This window comes from Eurytemora carolleeae, unplaced genomic scaffold (genome assembly GCF_000591075.1).
Source record: "Eurytemora carolleeae unplaced genomic scaffold, Eaff_2.0 scaffold88, whole genome shotgun sequence".
NCBI classification, from domain to species: Eukaryota; Metazoa; Arthropoda; class Copepoda; order Calanoida; family Temoridae; genus Eurytemora; species Eurytemora carolleeae.
The window spans coordinates 209,026-226,798 of record NW_019396040.1 but is presented as its reverse complement, the minus strand read 5'-3'; the positions used below and the strand labels follow the sequence as shown (position 1 = coordinate 226,798).

The 17,773-nt window shown below is 32.7% G+C and overlaps 1 protein-coding gene across 2 annotated transcripts; it reads left to right on the top strand.

The window, feature by feature from the left end:
• Positions 1–2,546: 2,546 nt before the first annotated feature.
• Positions 2,547–12,368, top strand: LOC111700436 (zinc transporter ZIP13). Of its 2 annotated transcripts, none has more exons than XM_023471341.1 (11): positions 2,547–2,653; positions 6,469–6,504; positions 6,901–6,955; positions 7,348–7,440; positions 7,822–7,886; positions 8,224–8,366; positions 9,416–9,513; positions 9,910–9,997; positions 10,064–10,131; positions 10,583–10,692; positions 11,128–12,368. In XM_023471341.1, exons 2-11 carry the CDS (start codon positions 6,481–6,483, stop codon positions 11,206–11,208), a joined length of 825 nt encoding a protein of 274 aa, XP_023327109.1. In that variant the 5' UTR covers positions 2,547–2,653; positions 6,469–6,480; the 3' UTR covers positions 11,209–12,368. The 2 variants fall into 2 exon arrangements, with proteins under 2 accessions (XP_023327109.1, XP_023327117.1); XM_023471349.1 differs by lacking the exon at positions 2,547–2,653 and adding an exon at positions 5,720–5,856.
• The last annotated feature ends 5,405 nt before the right edge of the window (positions 12,369–17,773 follow it).

Sequence of the window (17,773 nt, the reverse complement as noted above, 5' to 3'; positions counted from 1 at the left end):
AAAGCCGTTTTGACGATTATTGGATACAAACAAACAAACACCATGCATAAGCCAGGATCCATCTCTACAGCTTCATCTGGTTCTACTATCTTTCCAAGTTCTGTGTCTGAACTGGGAGAATTGGGAACAGCTTGCTCATAGGTTGATAAATCATCCTTTAATTCTGACATTTTTCATCAGCAGCAGCTTCCACATTTACTGTTGGTATGCCTGCTGATGCCTCTACGACCTTAGCTGCTTTCTCTGCAATCATAGCTGCTTCCTCTGCTATCTTAGCTACTTCTCCGGAGTCAACAATCTCTCTGGAGCTGGAGAACTAACAGAAGTGGTTCCAGGCTCAGGAGGATCATCATTTGGCTAAAAATTCACCAGATGGGCCTCGCTTCAGGTCTGTTAAGGGCTGCTCTGTTAGAAATAACGAAATATACTATTACAAAACAACGCACAAAAAAAAAAATCTTTAGCTTGCTTCCATTGTCCCTCTTGCTAGAATTTCTGAACGTTGCAATGAGGAATTTTTCTTATATCATAACAAAATGACTATGTGAAACTTTGAATTGTACTTGTAGGTTTACTTATTTTTTTTACTCTAAAAATTAATTTTTAAAAACAAATATGCTTTTACGAAGAGCCTGTTCCGGATAACTAATCCAGGAAATATTGTTTTTTCTTCTTAAATTTTATAAAAATACGTTTGCACAACAAACAACAGAAAGAAATAATTTGGATAACTAATCCAGGAAATATTGTTTTTTCTTCTCGCAAAAGCATGTTAATTTGTGATAACTGTAATGTAAAAATGTTAAATTTTATAAAAATACGTTTGCACAACAAACGACAGAAAGAAATAATTTGTAACCAAAATTTTAGTGGTTTAATAGTTTTAAAGGTAGAAGGTAAAGTAGAATTTTACACTATAAATATCATAATATTTAAAATTAAGTTAAAAGATATTTATTTAGATTAAAAAACTTGCTTAAATTCTTTTTCAAAATTTCCTTCACTTATAAGTTCAAATTCAAGAATATTAAATTAAGAATTTTCAGAGAGATGCTTTCGATTTTGTTGCAGATCTTTATATTGGTTAAAAGCAATTTTCGGCAAATTCAGTCCAATAAACCTCAAACACCATGATAGATGATTACATCTTAGAAACTCAATTCTATTTGTTCTTTAAGCATCTAAACGCTTTTCTATAAAATTACATTCCCGGATCTGATGATGATGGCATACTTAATTGAGATAAAACTAAAGAATGAATACAAAAAATCATTTTAAAAAGTGTTTTTTTTTAAATCATCTTACATGGTTTGCTATATATTTTTTGGAAAGAAAATTGTCATTTCTGCCTGAAAACAAGGTAAACATTTTCATTATTTCCAACCTTTATAGATATTAATTAGAGATCGATAAGAACTTCAATTCAAATGCAACTAATTTTGTAAAATATAGTGAATCTTTATGAACCTTTAATTTCCGCTGAACTAAGATATTGTATGTGAAATACGAAGAGTGTTTCGGCAAAAAAATTAAAAGTTTGCAATTTTGTTATTAATGAATTGAAAAATAATATTTTTTCCCCATTAAATGCTATAACCATTATTAGTTTTATTTTCTTAATCGCCATGAATGGATTTGATAATAAAGATAAAGTTGTGTTTTTAACCAGTTCTTCACAAATCATGCTATATATCGGTAACTGTGGCCAAAGTTAAATTCTACCTTGAAAATGTTGGAAAATGAACTCAACAACAACAAAACATAAACTGAAGCATATTTATTGCTATCAAAATTTGCATTTTTCAAGAGCTTAAAAAAACATTAGTTGTTAACTGATAATTTAATAATCTATATAATAAAACAACGCAACATATATATATATGTTGCGAATAGCTGGCCAAACAGCTCGACCGATTGGGCTGAAATTTTTTGTGGACACTCAAGGGTGGCAGGGGGGTGTTATAGGCTCAACAAAATTCAAAATAAAAAATAAAAAAAATTCCACGGGCAACGCCGGGCCATTCAACTAGTTAAACATAATATATATTCATATTCATATATATGTTGCCTATAGCCGGACAAACGGCTAGATTGAATGGGCTGAATTTTTTTGTGGAAATTCCAAATTTTTTTCAACATTTTTCTTATCTGTTATTTTATTTATTCTTCAAAATTAACGGGCAACGCCAGGCCCTTCAGCTAGTTAAACATATTTAGTTTTAGGGCATGAGCTCGGGGTTGGGTAAGCTGTGCTACTTGTTCCTGTGTTCAATAGTGATGTGTCTAAAGTTCAAATTACATATTTTTGCACTAACCTAAGCATATTGTGCTGCTTATGTTAAATCTGTCACGTAGCTGGGGGGAATAAGAAAATTGAAAGATGCCTAAATTTAAAAAATCTTATTTAAACAAAACAAAAACTTTAAAAATGTCAGCGAAAAAGTCAAAAAGGTGCTGAAAACCCACAACAACTAATTATTTTTGAGTGTCTAAATGTAGGGAAAAGTTAAACGTCTTATGAAAATTGTTTAATCCCTTTTTCATATGAATGAATCATTACAGTATTCAGTTTACACTGAACATCTAGACGAGCTAAAACATCTCAAATAAAACTAAAAACGTGATAAATTGAAACAGTTCCAACTACCATCAGGTAGCTAAAAAATGATATAATACTAAAATTCATAAACCATTTCTTATTAATACTTGGTTTATAAGTCTTAATCGTAGTACGCATACAGATAAAGTAGAAACACTAACGTAAACAGTCCCCTTGCCCCCCCCCCCTGAGCATCCCAAAGGGTACCCCTTCCCCATTGAGATTTTTTAGCAAAGAATAAAATCAGGTGTGGTAGATAAAAAATGAGCTATACAAGTGTTTGACAACTCTTCCCGTAACTCGCATGAACGGGTGAGGGCAATATATACAACTACAATAGGGGAAGAAAATTGGGGGAGAATACAGAGGAGGGAGGACTAGTCAGGGGAGAATACAGAGGAGGGAGGACTAGTCAGGGGAGAATACAGAGGAGGAAGGACTAGTCCGGGGAGAATACAGCGGAGGGAGGACTAGTCAGGGGAGAATACAGAGGAGGGAGGACTAGTCAGGACTTCAGAGAGTAATACAGAACTTTACAGAGGGAAATATTATAATATATATAGTCCATGAATTGGGACCACTGTGGACTTCCAAGGGAGCATGTAGACTTTAAATAAAATAAGAGCAGTTTTAGGGCAAGGAAAATAAATTTTCGTGCTCCGCACTACCATCTTGCCCCCCCCCCCTCTGCCTAAAATCATGTGTACGCGCCTGAGTAGAAATCGTAATTTGTAAATTTATGAAATAAAGCTCTTTGCTTTTAAATGTATTTATTTATATAGATTGGAAAGGAATTGAGTTTTTGCCACAAACTCTGATTTTCTAATTCCTATAACTTTGCAATCCGTTTTCCTAGACCTTTGATATTTCAAACTATTAATTCTGTTAGATCAAATAGTCTAAGTTTGAAATATCAAAGGTTTACATCATCAGATTGCAAAGATATAGGAGTTAGAAAATGCGAGTTTGTGGCAAAAACTCAATTCCTTTAGAATAATTAAGGTACATTTTATTTTTCGACTGGGTTATGAAACAATTGTGAAAAACGTTTCATCTGTGGATCATCTCTCCTGGTGAAATTTTACATACGAAATTAAGCTCTTAACGTAGACATTATAAACCATTAAAACGTCTCAATGGTATCAAAAAGGGCAGGCCCAAGGAGAGTAAGAACGTTGGATGATCCTTGCAGCTTCTATAGCTGCAAACTCCTTTCTTGCTAATTCCAGATGCTCTGCATCAGGCTGGTGGGCCTTGGCAAACACAATTAGGCCTGGAAAGGTAGGAACGGTATCTGCAGCCAAGAAACCCTTAGGAGGAAATCACATCTGGATACTCAGACAAACGATCATGAAACTCCTCAGGGGTAGAAAGAAGAGTTATGTATAGATCTGAACTGCTGTTGGATGAGCTAGATTAAATGGCAGGTATAGATTCAAGGGTTGAGGAGTCAGGTAGGCGGGAACCTACAACATGCATTGGCCAGGAGATGGTTGTGGCTTAAGAAATTCAAACCCAGGATTGGCACAGAAATGAAGAGCCAAACGGCAGGAACCATAAGTGTTCATAGGGGAAACTTTGGCAGTTCTCATTTGTATCCCAGAACCTGGAGCTGAAGGTGAGCTGGGTAGGTGAGTGAAAACGGACACAGAAGCTCCAGTATCCACAAGGATCTTGGTGGAACTCAACCTGAGGCAAAGACAAAGATTCGGTGGAAACTGTGTTAAGAATATCCCCGCTGTCACCTAGTTTCCTGACTGGGAACATGATGATCTGCACTCTAGTTGGCCTCATATCCCATTGGTGAGGATACCAGTACTCTGAGGAGAAGGATGTAGATGAACCTGGACTACTGGTTCGACTAGAGGACAATCTTGTTCCGGGTCTCCGGGATACAAGAGCAACAACTTCATAATCCTGAGGAGAGAGAGAGCTTGCACAGAATTAACTCTTCCTCTTACTGTCCAGAGCTCATCTACTCTAGTAGCCATTTGACTAGGATCAGCAAATGTCAAGAGATGGGACCAGATATCTGCAGGAAGACGATCCATAGAAAGTCCTAAGAAGATGAAACCTGGCTTCTTGTCTTCAAGGAAGAGAACCAACATTTATCCATCAGCTCCTATGTTCTCTGATCCCTTAGAACTGGGATACATCTGGAGGGCCATGGAACCACTGGAAATTGTTCAGGGTATACATTTTAACGAGATCTCAGGGCTGCATAAAGTTCTGCTGGAGGATTGCGAACCAAATATTCGAGGGGAGTAGCAACATTCTGAGGCAGGGCTGCAACGGAGTGATAGAACTTGGTCAGGGAGGTTGTCACACATTTGATCGCAAACTGGTACTTGGCCTGGTGGAACCACACCTCTAGAGAATCTGTCCAGAAGGTGGGCAACTTGATGGACACCATTGTGAGAGAGGCCTGGCCATCTGTGGTAAACAGCTCTATGTTCGCTGAAAAAGAAACAGAACGTCTCGTTTATCGGAAATCCTATACTTTGGAATATGGTATGAAAAGATCAGTGACCCGGCAAAAACCAATTTCAGATATGTCAACAACAAAAATATCATGTCGGGGTCACCAAAATGTAGCGACGAAAAAAGAACCAATAAATATATAAATATAAATATAAATATAAATATATAAATATATTATATATAAATATAAATATATTCGGTTTGGAATACAGAGCTTCCAGACTGGAAGCCGACATCTCTGGTTTTCCACAATGATTCATTTTTTGTAAAATTTGATAAACCCTAAAACCTGATATTAGGAGTGATGTATTCTTCAAAAGATAAAATCTTTGTTGCTAAGGAAGTAAACAGACAAAAATATTAATAACATTTATTCAGTTCTTATCTATATAGTCAATATATAGCTTATTCTTAATTTTTAATTTCAAATTCAAAATAATTAAGATATAAAATTAAAGTGTCCATAAAAAGTATATTAAAATATATACTATATGATGGTGTAAAGCTCTTACAAAATAATATGTCATGTTCTTTCCAAAAAATGTATTTTGGAATGTATTTTTTATTGAAATTGAAATCCCAAATATTAAAGCATTAAAAATATCACTATTTCAATTAAAGCAATTGCATAATATAATTGTTTCAGATCTTTTTTTACATCTGGTTGTATTTCAAAAGTTACACATAAGTGTCAATTAACACACTGTGATTTTACATACTACGTGTTTCTTCATGGAGTCTGAAAGAATCTAAATAATGAGTGAATTAATCAGCGTGTAGGAATTGAGTCTTTGTCAAAAACCCTGATTTTCTAATTTTTAAATTTTTGTTGCATCAAAATGTCTTATACCTTCGATACTTTAAACTATGAATTCTGTTAGAAAAGCAAATCTGCGTTTGAAATATCAAAGGTTTACATCACCAAGTTGCAAAGATATATGGATTAGAATATTGGTGTTTGTGACAAAGACTCAGTTCCGTTACCTACAAAAGGCAGTTAAAGCGACTGTAAGCGTAATTAAAAGTGACTTTTCATGCAAAGAGGATAATGCCCGATTTACAACAGTTACCTTCTAACTGTTGTGTTTTCAACGAGTACAGAAATATCAGTATGTAACTTTTCAAAAACCGCTGATACGTAACTAGCGTCTTTTTAATGTAATAGACGGTTTACAAACATTTGAAAGTAAATATTTATTTTCTGCCACTTGCAAACAACGTGTTTAACAAGTAAAAGCGTTTCAGTAGATTCATTTGGATACTTCTGACATCCTTGATCAGTCAAAGGTTTTAAGGGTACCGTTGTGATTCGGGAAAGCCCCTCTTTAAATGAGAGGTCACTTGAAATTACGCTTACAGATATACAGGTACAGATATTTTATATTTAGGCAAACCAGATTATGAATGAGGAATTTCTAGGGCAGGTAAATAAATAAAGCAGATTATATTTGAATAAATAGTAATGGATCTAAGATTATGTTCATTTATCGAAATATATATTTTGGTTATTCATTTGTTTTGAAAATGTGAACAACCCTTTTATAGTTTACAATGCCCAAAAAAAAACGTCCGAAGCAAAGACGTTTTAACTTTGATCTATGTAAATCAATGTTATAAATATTAGATAGAGTGCAATTTGATCTGGGAAAAAGTACATAATATGTAAACATTAAATTTATATCAACGACCATTTGAAATTTTAAAAAGAAAGGGAATAGGCAACTTCCTATTGGAAAAAGAGATTATATAGGCTGCAGGCCTAAGTATCATAAATATTCATGAAGTACAAACTTGTAGATAATTCTTGTACTTTTTAATAGATTGAAGGAGCTTCGAGATGGACTCAATGGCTGGGAGCTGTATTTGGAGCAATTTGTGAGTATCAAATAGTATTAAAGAATTTAATGACCTATACGTTTTTTATTATTATTATTTGATTATACCCTAAATCTTTTATTCAGTCTGAAATAAATTTCTGAAAACTAAAATGTTTATCATAGAGTAAGTAAACCGGTTTAATACTTCTCTGTTATTTTTTCAGTACTGAAAACAAACGCATGAGAAAAATAATCAAAACATAACATATATTATATTAACAATGACATTCATAATTCTAAAAATTGCGGAATTCTGCGTATTTTGAAATATTCGAACATAACAACAATTCGATACACTAATGATAGAACAATAAGAAAAGAAAATTTGTGATCATATTTCATTTATTGGTTTTACGAACAAGACTGGCGTTTATATTAGTAAAATTTTAGTGGTTGGACTATCTGGAGTTCTTCCTCTACTAGTGGTACCCAAAACCATAGCAAAAGATGGGAAAGACAGAATGCTTTTGAATATAATGCTAGGTAATCTATTAAAAATATCCTTCAAGTTCCCTCGTCTGAATTTATGACGATTAAGTTGTTCAGATTTACTTTATTGGACTTTTTATAACGTTTTTATCAGACACATCATTTGATTCCATCAAAATGTCAACTCCAAACAGCCTGTCTTTAGATTAAGACCAATTCTAGGACAAGCCGAAGACTGTTCACAGACCTGACTGTATAAAATTCTTTAATGACCAATTAAACACTTTTCACATCAGCCATATGAAATGATATAAAAAAGTCCCGCGGTTTTTATGCAAATTAAAAATGAAATTACTACATAGTACAAACAATATTTATGTTTTAACTTTCTTACTGAGAGATGTATTTTATTGACCCAATCAAAATTGTCCGTAGGTTTTGCTGTTGGGGGGCTTTTAGGTGACGTTTTCCTTCATCTACTGCCTGAAGCTTATCAGCAGGCAAACATTATTTTTTTTCAAATTCCTAGAGTGTATGAAATGTATTTTTTCTCTGATTTTTCCATATGCATAAAAATGGGAATTTTTTTACTTTCTTTAATCATTACGTAAATGTCGTTACTCTAGTTGGGTAAATTTTATTAAGACATGACTTTTTAGATACGTACGTTTCTTTTTGTTGTAAATAAATTCTTCAGAAAATATTTTTTTACGTGTTTTAATTACTTTTCAATTTGAATGTGTTCTAAATTTTTTATTTATCAAAAACAAAATCTCTGATCTTCATTTTGTCCTCCGTATAATGTGTAAAATCCCTTGTAAACAAAATAAAATGTAGGCGATTGATTCTGGCGAGGAAACAGGGTTGTGTAAAGTTGGCTGGTCAATTATCACAGGGATACTGGTCTTTCTTTTTCTTGAGAAACTATTAGAGATTAGTAACCCAGAGACAGATGAGTCTAGGAAGAAAGAAGAAAATAAGTATGTTTTTGTTTAGCACGCAATTATAACTAATTCTTTTGTTGAATGATTTTCATATATTTTCTTTATCCTTACTTAACCGATTAGTTTTGATCTCAATTTTGATGATTACCTTTATAATTTAATTAGTGTAACAAAAAAGAAATTATTCTAATTGTCGGTCTTATTATTTTAATTACAAAACATGTCGTTAGTCTTTTTCAAGATCGCTCTTTAGATTTTTTTTACTGCTTACTTGTTTATGATTTTTATTTTAATAAGTTTAGGTACCATTCTTCCAAAGCTTTGATTATTATCCAAAAAGCTCATATGGTCACTCTACTTCACGCAAAAAAACTTATTCCTCCATTTTTTTATTCCTTGGCCAGTAAGCCAAACCCGGGCTGACCCTTTTTTCTCGATGTATTGTGGGTTTATCTGAAAGTTTGGCTTTGTTTTAAACCCTTTCTAAATTTAGGTCCTCGTAGCGTTTATATTTTGGCACGGTAGTCTGCCATCTTTGTCCCTATTTTACTTATTTACAACAAATTCAAAATCTTATATTTCACATATATAAATATTATAATAAAACTAGCTTGGGAACCCAGCGTTGCCCAGGGAACTCATAGTTACTACCCCGCCGTTTATACATGCTTCGGCGTAAATTACGATTTTAGCTATTTTTCCCTTGAAAAATGGACTCACTCATCTTAGAATCTCAATACCTAAAAAACTTTTCCATCGATCTCCTGAGTTCCACAATCAAAATTTGAGGAAAATCGGTCAAGGGGTTTTTGAGTTATGATCGGACGTACAAACAAATACAAGAGAGGAAGCGCTGCGGCTAGAATAACCAAGGGGACCGAACGCTGTTGTTTGGTTGCGAGACCCGGGTAGAAATATAGAGGGAATGTTGTAATTTACTTATATACCAAATGTCATAAAGAGTATCTGACATATTTAGTAAATATTGTGCTTGTTATGGTATTGACCATATGTATAATAGAAAAAATGACCATAAAGCTTGTGTCGAGTAAAGCCCGGCGAAATTTTGAAATTATGCTGTGTAGGAAAGTGCTTGGTTACCTAAACCTAATGGCCAACTGCACAGACAATCTTTTACATGGTCTAGCAGTTGGAACTAGTTTTCTCACAAGCTGGAAATTAGGTGATTTTTGATTCATTTGAGAATTTTGAGATTTATTTTCAACCAAAGAATTTGTTCTCTCACCTTAATCACTGCATTGGAATAAATGATTTTTGGAACTTTATCGAAATTTATCAGCATTGCCTGACAATGGAAACAACTAACACCTTCATCTTCTAAATTGGTCTACCTGATCTTCGTAAATTTTTTCTTGAGAATTGAAAAAGACGTAGCTTCAAGAATTATCTTAAAATAATCTTTACTTGGGTTAAAAAATATAGCATTTTTGTCAAGGTTTCAAAGAGCACGAAGAATTAGTACTTTTAGAGGCTGATCATATTATTTATAAAATTTTATTATTTTTATATTACAAAATGTTGTGCTTTGATTTAGATTTTGATTCTTTAATTCCATCAGGTTTAACAACAACTTTTGCAATACTTGTACACGAGATTCCACATGAATTCGGAGATTTTGCCATTTTATTGAATGCAGGATTTGACAGGTAAAAACTTAAAAATGTATCTTTTTAAAATGCAGATCAATGAAATACTTAATTCTTTTATTTTAGATGGGATGCTGCAAAAGCTCAAATGTCCACTGCACTTATAGGAATGCTAGGCGCACTTCTAGCATTAGGTAACGCGCACTTGTTATCAAATTTGTTTTCTGAGTAAACTTATTGAATTAAATGTATATAAATGTGTTCTGAAAATAGTAAATATAATTAGATAAAACTAGGGATCGATCACTTTTCTTTTAAAAAAAAGTACAAAAAATGTATTAACGTCGTAGAAAAAAATTTAAATCAAAGCAATCGTTTTTTAAATTCGTCGTTTCGATAACAAAGGTAGGTCGTTTTTTGTTTTTGACGATGACCTATCTTCATTGACGATCGTTAACGACAACCCTTAGTCATCTTCAAAAAGATTAATAATGAGCGGTTCTTTCATTGTTAATAGACTAAAAGCTAATTGTTATACAAACTAATTATCGAGTATTTTTTAAGAGAATATCAAAATTTTCGTTTTATGGATTCGTTTGTTTTTGAAAACACGATTAACGATACTAGATGAACTATTTGTTCTAGGCTTGGATTCAAACAATGATCTGAGCTCTCTCCTACATAATATTCTTCCTTTTACTGCCGGAGGGTTCTTAAACATTGCCCTAGTTACGGTGTTGCCCACGCTTATGGAGGTAAGCTTTTTTATATAGTTTTTATTTGAATTCTGATTATTATTGTCTGTGTAATTTTAGGTGATAATCTATTTAAAGAGAGGCATGACCAATTCGCAATGGTACCCTTGAAACCTTAATATGATCAATGATATCGTTTTCATAACTTGAAAGTGTAAAATTATAATAATTTCTCCATTGTTTCTGAATCAATAAATGTGCAAGCATCTTTTAAAGAGTAACAAACGAAACTAATCAGTTTTTAAAAACAAAGAATGGATAACTTTTCCATACACGATTAGAAAAAGCTTATAAGAGTACCGGTGTGAATTGAACAGGCCATTGTATCATTAGAGGGTCACTTATAATTACGTTTACAGTCCCTTATGCTATCACACTCAGAGTGACCAGCACACTTATTAAATATCGTTTCTGATTAATGATGATTTTATTTAGGAAAACCGACCATGGCCTGCATTTTTGCAATTTGTATCTGTAATTGCAGGCCTTATATCAATGTATTTGCTGACTAACTGATTTCATTTGTCATGTAGTATTTGTATGTATCATATTCTTTCGTGAAGCAAGTGCTTTTTAAAATTTCTTTAAAACATTATTTCCATTGTTAATTAAAAGAAATTATTTCTTTTTATCTATGAATGACGTCCAAGGTGAGGAATTTCCGAGTAATTTCTCAAGAACAAGTTCTTGTGACCGATTCCTCGGAAATGCTTGAGAAATTTTCCGTATTTGGTCCCCAATTTGAGAGAGTTAGAATTAGTTTCGAGAAATTCTCAGGACTTGGTTACCAATTTTAATGTTTTTTCGGGGAACTGAATAAGAGACATTAAAGTCTTGAGTTATTCTTGAGAATTTCTCAGGAATTTTACTGGAGAAATTCCTGAGAATTTTACGATTTTTTTGGGAAACAGATTAAATGACTCAGTTTCTTCTCAAGAAAGTCCTAAGAATTTCTCAAAATAAATTTCTCCGGAAATTCTCTGAAAATTCTCAGGACTTCATCACCAGTTCTATAGAATTTTCATGTTCCGTTTTTCTTCAATAGGTGTCTCTGAGGTTCCCTGCTATTTTGCAGTGACCTCACTAAATCTTTAAAAAAATTATTTTGGAAAAATTGTAAATTTTTTTATTTGTTCTTGACAATTCAGTTGTCTAAAAAAAATACATGACAACTTCAGTAAGATCAAAAACGACTATAGTTCTATAGCAATTAGTTCTGAGAACTTTTCTCATGAAATTCCCAAGAACCCTCCGGTAATTGTCCAGAATTGGTAACAAGAAATTTCCTAGAATTGGTTACAAGAAATTTCTTGGATAGGGTTATAAGAAATTCCTCAGAATGAATTACAAGAAATTCCTCGGAACTGGTCACAGGAATTATTCCTTGGAATAGGTTACGAGAAATTTCTCGGATTTTCTGTTGACATTGTCACCGGATTTTCCTGTGAAAGATTCCTATACATTTCCGCGGATTCCCAGGAAAGATTCCTGGGAATTTCTGCGGATTTTCCGCAAACTTGTTACCTCGGATAGCTCAATATTTTATCTTAAATAACTTTGATTTTGTAAAAAATATTGTAACTTTTAAAAGAAGTATTATAGTCCAAACATTGCCAATAAGTTTTTTAAGTTTGTTATTAGTGTTCAATACTTTCAGAATAAAAAATCCTCAATTACCAGAAGTTTTTTATTTACCAAATAGCTACTATTGTAATAACTCTGTTCGTGACATACTTGTTAAGTCAATTTTCTATTAATCTTTCCACCGCCCACCGGTTACAGTACATTGTGTATCGAATGCAAACACACAGAGCAATAAATTATCCCAGATGGAAGTAAAACTGTCTTTTTAAATCAGAAATACTAAAGAGAAAAATCGGGTTTCACTTGGGGAAAAATAATTTAATATGTTCATTCATTTTAATAATAAATTTTATTATTACAAAAAAACATCTATACTTACAATAATAAGACAAATTTCACAGCACAAAAAGCAATCTAAGTAAAGCAAATTCAAAATTCAAATACAAAAAAATATTGATTACTCTTGTAACATTTTCAAGCGCAAAGATTAAAGAATATGCATTAATTTCAAGTTTTTTTTTGCTACTGAATTTAAAAGTCACATCATCTCGACAAGAAATTATATTTTAATTTTACATGAAAAATTTCTACTTTAGTCATTGTACTCATTAAAAGACACAGTAACACTCCGAACCCCCTAGATGCCGTCAAATATTTGTCAATCGAACTTTAGTTCAATTTGAATCACACATTTTTTCTAATCTATTAATTAATTATTTTTTTCTCATAAGTGCTTCATATTCATATTCAAAATCACAGTTGATTATTGCATCAATACTGAAAATAAGTAAATGAATATTTCCCATAAAACTGGTAAAGAAAGCGTCCGAAAATTTTCGACGGCAGATAGAAGTGGGAAGATGGTAGACTGAAACGCTATTTTCCTTTGAAAAAACTCAGGGTTGACCTTTTCTTCTTTAACTGGTAGTTTGCATTCTCCCCTAAATAAATGTTATGGAATAATAATTAAATCAAGCTCTGTCATTGACATACCATTTCTTTCGCAAAAAAATTCTAAAAGTGTTTTAAACTAAAATTCTTTAATGTCCTGCGACATGAAAAAAAAACATATACAAATTGGCTTTAAAAGTTCTGATATTTTGAAGAGATAATAGCGTAAGAAATTTAATCTTGTGTGCAATATAAACGACTTTATTCTAATGTTTTCTTATGAATTTTAAATCTTTGCTTACTTCCTGAACTCTTTGATCTTTTTAGACAAAATTATAGTTTAACTTAATTTAAAAAAAGGAAAAGTTGTTGTTATTTTGTGCTCCAAATATAATTTTAATTAATCCCGCAGGCAATTCACTTTAATTGTTTCAAGTCCGAAAACAACCTCGAGGCCAAATTAATATATCTTTAAAAGAAATCATAAAACTATAATAATTTATCTTTATCAAACATAAAACTAAATTATGCCTAAGATCATGAAGCATTAGAATCTTTTCCAAAGAAGTGTCCAAACTCCCAACACACATTTAGTTTTAGAAGAAAAATTAAATCTAAAATTATTAATGTTCCTAAAACGTAAGCAGAAAGAATTCAATAAACTACGCAGAAAATATAAATTGGTTCGACAAAATTCAAATTTGATAAAATTTTGTGGTCAAAACAATTCCTTCTGTATGTTGCATGCCAGGTCTATTGATTCAGAACACAAAGTTTGCGTCATTCAAAACTTAAAATATCATTTATAATCCCAGACAGGATGAAATGTTTTATTTGCAGAATTATTAACTGGGAGCAATTTCAACTTTTTTTGGCTGGGCCTTTTAGTTCTATAAATTCGGAAGGGGGGCGAACCGATTTTCCCCCCAAAACCCCTCACCAAATTTCACCCCCCTCGCGCCCCCTAACTTGACTCCAGCATGATCATGATTGTGGACCATCTTTTATCAATTTTTTTAATTAATCAAATTTAACGCTAGTTAGAATTACTAACTATTTTATCGTTTTCAACTTAAAGAAATTCAGTCTCTCTTAATTTATCCACTTAAAAAACCTACGGCTAGGACAGGCTAGGGGACCGAGCGCTGTTGCCACATTATCAAATTGAAAAAGTAATATCCAATATGTGAAGTTAGGTTAGGTTAAGACAATCTTTGGGCCGAGCGCTGCGGCTAGGACAAGAAAAGTTGTCAGACCTAAAAAACTTGTGCATCTGACCTACAAAAGTTGTGCATCCGACCTACTAATGTTGTTTATCTGACCTAAATGCAGTGCATCGGTCCTACAAGAGGTCTGCATCCAACCTACAGATCAGTGTGCAACCGACCTACGGTAGGTCGGATACACTAACTTTTTTCAATTGAGTTTGTAATCCGACATGCAGTTCAACAGCAGTTAGACGCTGCTGAAAAACCACGTACGGGTGGGTCCGAAGTATCGTTGGACGGATGTAATGTTGTGCGGATGTAATACAATCCAAAAATTCTCCTTGAAACCATTTTTAGTTTTATTTTACCAATAATAAACCCACCTTGATTTAATGAACTGTCTTGTTCTTCTGACGGCTTCATCGGAGCCAACTGATAAAAATACAAATTACTTATTTTTATCAATAAATATTTTCATTTTGTGACTTTCTTATCATTTACTACCTGGACAGTTTCTGTTATTTGTGTGATATCTTCCGAAGATTTTTTCCCTTCCTATGTGAGACATATTATTAAAACGCAAAGTAAAGTTTTGAATAGAAAACGTTTATATTGAAGATAAAAGAATGTTTTAGTGTTATGATAAATACCTGCATCTTCGTCTTGAATAATTTACTATTAAGCTTACTCATTTTTCTAAAAATGGGATGATTTAAAACATCCATCGTGTCGGCCTCAATATTGTGCAGTTTACGAGGTAATTTTTTCATAGACAGGCTTCTAATTATAAAGTTCTGTAAATTAACCATTCTATAGCTTCTGTTAATAATTTTTTTATTAATTAGGATAATTATCAAAGACAAAAACGGATCTTCTTTAAACAGAAAGTTTTTAAAAAATTAAGTCTTTGTCACAAACTCAGATTTTCTAAACCTCGTATATTTGCAACCCAATGTCGTATACCTTAGACATTTCAAAATATGAATTTTGTTAGATCAAATAATATAAGTTTTAAATATCAAAGTTTTACACCATCAGGTTAAAAAATAGGGATTAGAAAATCGGAGTTTGTGACTAAAACTCAGGTCCTTTCCTAAACCCTTACACCTTAATCCCATAGTCTATAATATTATTTAATTAGAGTTTGAGGTGAATGAAAATTTATATTAGGCGTGTTTGCAGTTAAACGATTCTTATAAAACTAAATATTAATCAAATTAATCAATTAATGAAAAGGGAACAAAGCTTAAACTTTATAGTAGTGACGTCAACAGGTCAGGTTCCCCCTGGAGCAGGCCAGGGAACTCTTTGTCACTATTGCTCCTCAAAATTCACTTTTAGTAAAAAGTTTTATAATTTTGGCAGTTCTTTAAACCTTTTAATTTGTTTTAATAAATTGTGCATAATTCACAATGGCTTGTTTTAATTCATAATCAATGATCTAATATTGTAAAGAATATATCACAAAATATAATTCATCAAGAATAAAATTTCTAAGGAGAAATAAGAAAAATATGATGAGCTTCGACTAAAATGTGCGTGTGACTTCTTCCTGAGTTGTAATAAAAGTGGTTGAAGTATAGTTTAGTTGTGTCATGTTTACGTGTTTGACTTCATCATCGATCAAACATTTGATAAAAATAGATATATACCAAAAATAACTCAGATATTACGCCTTACAATTTTACAACAAAATGTGTAAGTAAACTTCATTTCAAATAGAAGAACACTCCAATTTCCACTTACCCCGTCCGTGTGTTTTTATTTAATTTGGCGCTATTCAAAAATAATGATTGTTAACATGTTTTCCGAAAAAATTGTTTCAAGTTAACATGAAACTGAATAAAAAGGCAACATGAACCTACATCTAGACATTGTTCAGATTTTACAAAGCCATATCTGGTTTTCTTCATGATTAAAGCGGATGAAAATGCACTGCATAGAATTGGATGAGGGTCCAGATTTAAAGTTAACATTGACCTTTAAAACAAGTATTTTATTTCAAAAGCACAATTAACTACATAAATGATTTTAAATATAAAATCATTTATCTTCATCTAGGCGCAGACATTTTAACATATTTAGTTAAGATGGCCAGCATTTAAAACTTTTAGAGCGCTCTAATGCTAGGTGAAATCATTGACAGAATCATGGTTAATAATGTGCTGATAATGAGAATTTCCAGGGAGCCCAAAACTTCCATCGAAGACCCCTAGATCTTCTTCACAGACCTCAAGCTTTTCATTTGAGACCACACAAATGTTCTGTATACCACATGTTTTTCATCATAGACCCCCAGAATTGCATTGTAGACCCAAGACTATCATCAAAAATCCCAAGCTGTACATCGTTTGAGACCCTAAATTGTCATTGGAGACCATAAGCTTGTCAACGGAGACCCTAGATTGTCATTGGAGACCATAAGCTTGTCAACGGAGACCACAAGAGTTTCATTGTAGACCCAAAGCTTTTCATTTGAGACTCTCAGATTTTGATTTGAAACCTTTAGCTTTTCAAGGGAGACCCCTTGTTCTTTATTTTAGGAGTCTCTGACGAACATCGGAGGGTTTTCAAGGAACATATTGGCCGATGAAAAGCTTAGGGGTCTCTAATGAAAATCTAAGAGTCTTCGATGAAAATCTTGGTGTCTCCAAAGAAAATTTAAAGTCTCCGATGTAAAGCAGGGGGGTTTCCGATGAAGAGTTTGGAGTCTCCAATCAAAATATGGGTCTTGGGGTCTCTGGTGAAAAGCTAGAGGTCTTTTATTAAAATATGGAGTCTCCAATTAAAATAGTGGGGTCTTCGATGAAATGGCTGTAGGGGTCTCCAATGAAATTGTGCTCCAATGATTCTGATTTTTTCCCAGACTCATTTATACACAGGATCTCGTGCAACAACAATCAAAAAATTAGATGTTGACCCTTATTTCCCTTATTTCGAAATTTTAAGTATTTTGAGTGTTTTCAAAGTAATGAGATATCGTTTTAGAACTGTATCAAACAAAACCAAAAAATCTGCGCAATATTCGTAATTTCTACCCAGTATAAACTCATCTTTTTTCGAAAATTGTTCAGGCTAAAATGAAACAAAAATGTTAAATCATGATCTTGAATTGCAAAGAAATGTTTGCTTAAAGAAAACATGGATTTTCTTACAACTTTTTTTCTTCATTGAGAATTGTAAACTCATGGTTTTTAAGATAATTGGATAAATTGAAGCTGCAGCTGGAAAGACTTGCAAAATAATTAGGGAACTACGGAATTATTTTGCAAATTCTTCATTTAGGCAGCCCTGCAGAAATCATACCAGTATACTGCCCACTCCCAGTCAGTGTACAGTGCTGTATATATACTTTTCTTATTATCAATTCAAGATATTTCGTATTATCAATTCCAAAC